General features: G+C 39.8%; 1 protein-coding gene across 1 annotated transcript; it reads right to left on the reverse strand.

Annotated features, from left to right (window-relative positions):
• Nucleotides 1–6,016: 6,016 nt before the first annotated feature.
• On the reverse strand, nt 6,017–6,289 carry LOC147418624 (uncharacterized). Its single transcript, XM_086507457.1, has one exon. The coding sequence runs from the start codon at nt 6,287–6,289 to the stop codon at nt 6,017–6,019; it is 273 nt and encodes a 90-aa protein (XP_086363583.1).
• Between the last annotated feature and the right edge of the window lie 250 nt (nt 6,290–6,539).

The raw sequence follows: 6,539 nt of genomic DNA on the forward strand, positions 1-6,539 counted from the left end.
TGTCCATAGTGTCAGATAGAGATCCTAGAATGACCAGTAATTTCTAGAAGGGTCTCTTTGAGAATTTAGGCACAAGGCTAAACTTCTCCTTGGCCTATCACCTGCAAACGGATGGCCAAAGTGGTATAGCTAACCTAACAATTCTTGATCTACTAAAAGCTTATTTCACAGAATTAGATCAAAAGTCCCAAAGGGAGAAGTACTTACCTTTAGTGGAGCATGCTTACAATAATACTGTACATACTTCCATGGGAAAATCACCTTTTGAGGTGATAGAGGGAAGATCAAAAAGTCCCCTGCTACTCTCAAGGTACATGGAAATATCTTCGTTGTGTCGAGACCTACAAGAATCTTTCCAAAAGATTAAGGATGCTATTTCCATCTCTCAGCAAAGGCAAAAGGTTGTTGTTGATAAGCGGAGAAGAGCTCTAGCCTTTAAACAAAATGATTGGGTCTTGCTTAAGTTTCCCTAGGCTTGTTTAAGGCACACGAAGGCCAAGAATCCTATGGGACACCAAAACTACTATGCTAAGTTAGCAAAAAGGTACTATGGTCTCTTTCAAATTCTTAGGCCAATCAATGATATGGCCTATCAATTCAACTTGCCCAACCATTGGCTCATACACAATGCTTTCCATGTGAGAATACTAAAGCCTTGCAAAGGAGATCCACCTCAAGAAGCAACCATTGAAGACCCACCAGAGATCGAGGACCAAGAAGAGGTACTGTAGCCCGAGTCCATTCTCCAACACGAAGACAAGATATTGAGAGGCGGTAAGACTCTCCGAGGATATCTTATCAAGTTTAAAAATTATCCTTTTGAAGATGCTAGATGCATGCAAGGCATACAACTAAAGGATAACCTAAACCTTGTCAATGCTTACAATGATTCCCTAGAGTAAGCAAATGTAAATATGTATAAATGAGCAAATTTTTTCTCTTATAAGACTCCCTTTTATTTATTGTGCACAAATGTAATAAGTATGCATGCTTAGGATCATGTTTGTGGAGACAACGTCTCCCAAACACCAAGTAGAGCTTTGCACTCTCCTATGGAAGATTGATACAGACTAATGTGTAGACATGCTTGCATAAGCTAAGGCTTTGAAGCACCAAATGGACTAGTCATCCATTCTGGAACGGTGTCATAGGGTAAAATAGGGATCCTCTACCCGCTAGCAAACGGACTAATGACTAGGCTTTATCTTGTCTACCTCATAGTCAAGGACGACTATGATTTCAAGAGAGTGGTAATGTCATAAAAATTAATATTTAATTCTTCCAAATGATTTTCTCATGTTAAACTGATCATTTAATATGGGGAGGTACTAAGGGAGTAAAAGCTAGAATATTGGCAAGGCTCCCATACCGATCTCACTAGGGATCCAAAGGAGAGAAAATAGGGATCCAAAGGGGGACAGTCTCCAAAAGAGCAATGTGCATCAATGGAGCTTAAAAGACCTAAGATTCAGCTCCATTAAGACTTCCATAGGCTAAAGTCCCTAAATTTTATTAAATTGTCCAATGGCCAAAAGTGGGGAAAATTGGATGGTTATGGAAAGACTACAAAGTCTTCCCACATCCCTAGGAAGGAGGGGGAGATCCCTAATTGTAGGGGAAGAGAGAAAAACACACACACTCCCAAGCTCCCCCTTTACACAAAGGGAATAATAGTCGCCTGGCAGGCTACTAGCCCAGTTGCCCCAATCTCCCCTCAAATCCTATTTGATGGCCATAGAGGTGGACCAATGAGAATTAGGCTAGAGTAAAATTAGTCTGATCAATTTTAAAATTCTTGATAAAATAACCAATAGAAATTAGGCTCCCTAGAAGACTGTTGGACAGTCTACCAAGGGGTCAAATGAGCATCCAACAGCCCAATGGCTTGCTTGATTCCTATTGGCCAGAAGACTAAAAGATCCAATGAGAGTTTAAATAAATTATTTTAATTACCTAAAGCTCTCACAAAAATGGAAAGGGGGACACATGTCACAAAACTATCAATTATGATTCTTAATTGTTATTGGCTAAGCTTTGCAAGAGCCAATGAGAAGCCAGCAAGAGTAATTGGGAGGAGGGGTCGACACACAGAGAGAGAGAGAGAGAGAGAGAGAGAGAGAGAGAGAGAGAGAGAGAGAGAGAGAGAGAGGTTGGCATTTTAGTCTACCTAACTTTTGCTACACACACACACACACAACTCATGTGTTGAGCAAGAACTCCATCTCCTTATCCAAGCATTGAGAAGTAGAGGCCTACACCAATAACTCTTGGCTATGGAATGCAAATCCAACCAAGAGCCAAGCTTCAATGGCATGCTCATCTCCTCTACCATGCTAATTACTAAGCTAAGCTATGTCATTAGAGTGATTATGTGAGGAGTATACTTCTTTCTCATAAGATACATCTTCTTCCTCTCAGTCTTTCCCCATTCCCTGCTAGCTCTTGCCATCTTTGAAGGTGTGTGAGGTCTTGGGACTGAGGCTAGGCCCACTAGGTGTGTTTTTCAAGCATAATTTAGTGCATGAAGCTTCCATCTTCATTGCACCAACGAGTTTTGTCAAGGAACACAAAGATTGTATCGTACAAAAGTCTCCTTTGATGGGAGAAGCTATAATACAAAGCCTTTTTGGAGGGGGGACCGGCTCCATGTAAATCCAGTCCTCAACTATTGTCAATTGTTCTATTTCTCTCTCTTTTCAAGTATTGTCTATGCCAAATTAGCTAGGTGTAAATTGCTATGTTGCTTTCTCAAACTAAGTACTATCTCTATGCTCATTAGGAACTTGTTCTTAATGAAATCCTCACTATGTTATCATTTTCCGCTACACACAAGTTACTAGTGCATTAAATGTTACATTTTATGTAGGTCAAAGATAAAGATGTTCATTTGGGCCATCCAAAATTGGATGGCCCAAATGAGCATCTTTATTTTTGAAAAGCTGTGTAGCGGTAATATACTCTATAATGTAAGCAATAACATACACGATAATAGATGTAGATATATATATGCATCTATTACTATGCATTTTGCTTTTGGGTCCACTATCACATCCTTTGCATGTTGCCACTATTTTCGCTCATGCAAATTTTTCTCTTTCTATTTTCCTTTGCTAATCCATGGCAATAGTGGCGGTTCTAGACTTTTCCTCTTATATTGACACTTTCTATTTGACTCTCCAGTCAAATAGAAAGTGTTCTAGAATTTTTCTCTTATCATGACACTTTCTATTTGACTCTCCAGTCCTACTTGAGGTGCTACTTTAGGAGATCATAGATAGTATGCAGGTTGTTTGATTCACCCACAGTGTTTCCTACTTTGTGCAATTCTTTTTATGGTTAGCATAGCTCCAGCAAACTTTGAGCTATCAAATCACAGGTTTCTCTCTGCATTCAAATCCTTGGTACATCCTTGTTTCTTACAAAGATAGAAACGATGTTGCTACTCGTAGTGACTTTCTTTCAATGTAATCTTTCCCAGTATTTGGATCCACAATTACTCCCTTGCTCTCACAATGGAACTAAAAACCTCTGTGTTCGATCTTGGGAGTGACTTAGATACTTACAACATGCAAGATTGCATGTTATATCATTGTTTTACTATTTTTGTTTGCTTGGTTTATACTTGTAGTGATTTGTTATGGGCAATAGACCATACTAGAACCTATCTTACTAGTGTCTAAATTTTTTGATATTTTTTCATGTGAACGCGCTTTTACGGAGTTGAGCATGCTCCTATATAAAGTAATGGCCTATTCATGAAAAATTGTATGTATTGATTTATTGACTAAATATGTAGAGGTGATGTTTTTAGTAACTTGCATGCAATTTAAAGGGAACTTTTACAGGGCTTATGGCTTCAATATCATATACATGTCCTTCCTTGAGTTTTATTGCATTTAATACCTTATATAGATGACAACCCAACTTTGGGGATGATTTTTTGCTTTACTAGGATTGCATTTATTTTGAGTCACAACTATATTCTCTTCGAGCTTGATAGTTTCATTTGGAAAATCATGATAGCTATGTATATAATAAACAATATCTCATGTGGTACATTTTGAATTTTGCTACATGTTGAACTTTTTGAATGGATATAAATGGTCACATTCTAAAAGCCCACCTAAAAGCTAGAGCTTTCATGCGATTAGTTTAATACTTCATCATTTTGACCATAATTTTCCCAGGAAGGCACCTTTTGATGCTTTTATTGCTTTCTATGCCAATGTAGGACTGTAAAGCACCACAAGATATCAAGGAAACATCTATTTCTAGAATAAAAATTAAGGGGATTCATCTTGGATATGAGAGCCATGCAAAAACACTATACCATATAAAATTGTCATGACGAATTGAAGGGATTTTTCAATGCTTGCAAATAATTGAAGCCAATTTGTGCATGTGCATAGTTTGAGTGCTTAATAGAAATATCCTTGTTTCTCCAAGTGTGGCACTTTTTTAGCTCTCTATGGTGATGTATGTTTGTAAGATTTAAAATTCTACCACTAAAACAGGTATCTAATACTTATTTTGAGAAAAGGTGTAAGAACGTTGATATAAGGTTAGTTAAATCACAAATCCTGATTTTATTTTATCTAACACTTGATACAAATTAATTACAAATTTGAAGGTTTTGTGAGCATGTATTGGTAGCCGGTGGTGTCGTGATATGTGATCGTCAAGTTTATGACACGCTAATGAAGGACCATATGGGAGATTATAGGTTTTTTTGTCTTTGAAACAAGACATCTTTCTTGCTATACGTCATCAAGGAAATAAATCTTTTAGTAAAAAGTCGGCATGAACACTTCTAAAAAACCAAAAACTAAGTTTTGCGCCAAAAGTAGGCTGGGGTGCAGCAGCTAGAGTTCATCGCCATCAAAAGTGTTAAGGTCAGCCCGATGAGAGGTACTGCTCTTGCGACGGTGCCTTTGCAAATTTATAGGCTCATCCTCAGTAACAGCTTTGGTGATGCAACAACAGTTGAAGAAGGTGATGTGGTAGGAGGAAGCTCTACATGAGAGGGCTCAATGCGTGCAAGAGGTGAACGAATGAACGCAGGGTCGTGCACCCTCCTTATAGAAATCCTTATTTGAGCCATGAATGCTTCACTCTTTTTGCGTCTCGATCTTATGCCCACCGTAATTGATGTGTCTTCTATTCATTGGTCTATCTGCCTAATGATTACTGGTGGGATACTCGAGAATATTTGATCTTTAATGCATCAACAGTGATTGTAGTGTAAGATTTCTTTAGATTCTCCCCAATCTAGTTTTGGTGTTTGATAATCTTCAGATCATTACTAGTATCCTAACCCTAAGATACCCCCACTACTTCTGGTCTGATCGAGAATAAATCTAACGATTGATATTCAGACTCAAAGTCTTGCTTGTCATGTTCTTCTGGTGTTGGAGGTTCATCTGGCTAATCTGGAGTACTATAGCTTGATCTTGGCTCCATTATAGACCCTAGTAGCAACAATCCATATTAATTCTTGAGTTTGACTCTGCTATTTGAGAATACCCAATCCACCTCATATGGTCCGGACCAAGCTAGTTATTTTTAGATAAGGTTTCTTTGGTTCTAGATCTATCGAGAATAAAACTTAGGGGAATTCATCTTGGATGTGAGAACCATGGCAAAACTCTAGTTTCCAATATGGCCTTATGTGGAAAAAAATAGAAGGGATTCTAAATGCTTGCAAATAATTGAATCCAATTTTTACATGTGCATAGTTTGAGTACTTAATAGGAATATCCTTGGTTCTCTTATAGAGAGAGAGAGAGAGAGAGAGAGAGAGTGAGTGATTTGAGAAATTAACAAGACATCTTTCTTGCATCAAGAAAATAAAATTAAGTCACTTCCAAAAAAACGAGTTCAAAAGAAAGGATGGCGAAGCTAGGGCTGATCGCCATCCAAGGTGTTAAGGTCAACCCGGCGGGAGGTACTGCTCTTACGACGGCGCCTGTACACAAAACGAGCCGTCGGGTAATCGGACGGAGCCTGTTTCTCTACGTCAGTCATCCGGTGCAGCCATGGCTTTCTGCTCATTCGTCGTTACGGCTGCATCTGCGACCGACGGTGTCTCTCCTTCAGCAGCAACGTTTTCTCCATCCGCGTTAATTTGTCCATCCATAGAAATGTCAGCGTTTTGTTCGCCTGGTCTGACCGGCGCCTCGTCATCATCCTGCTCTGAGCCGGCAGCCTCAATCTCGACTTTATTGTGTTCGAGCCAGACGCGCCATTTGCATTCGATGGAGCAAAATTGCACTTGGTCTGGCGGATCCATGAGCAATCGTTCGCACCAGGCGCAGGGGTTGGGGACCGGCCGGTTGCGGGAGCGAGGAACCGCACCCAAGCCGCAGGCCGGACGTTCGTGCAGGTACAAAATAAGGCCGCCATTGACGTGGTACTGCTGAATACTTTTTACGTCAAGCAGGTCGTTCTTCAGCTGCGACACGCAAACGGACAGAACGTTGCTGGTCTTGCCCACCCTCAGCGTCTGGTGCTGTGGCGTTGTGTGAGCGTCCGCTTCCATC

This window comes from Adiantum capillus-veneris, chromosome 30 (assembly GCF_014529385.1).
Source record: "Adiantum capillus-veneris isolate H3 chromosome 30, ASM1452938v2, whole genome shotgun sequence".
Lineage (NCBI taxonomy): Eukaryota > Viridiplantae > Streptophyta > Polypodiopsida > Polypodiales > Pteridaceae > Adiantum > Adiantum capillus-veneris.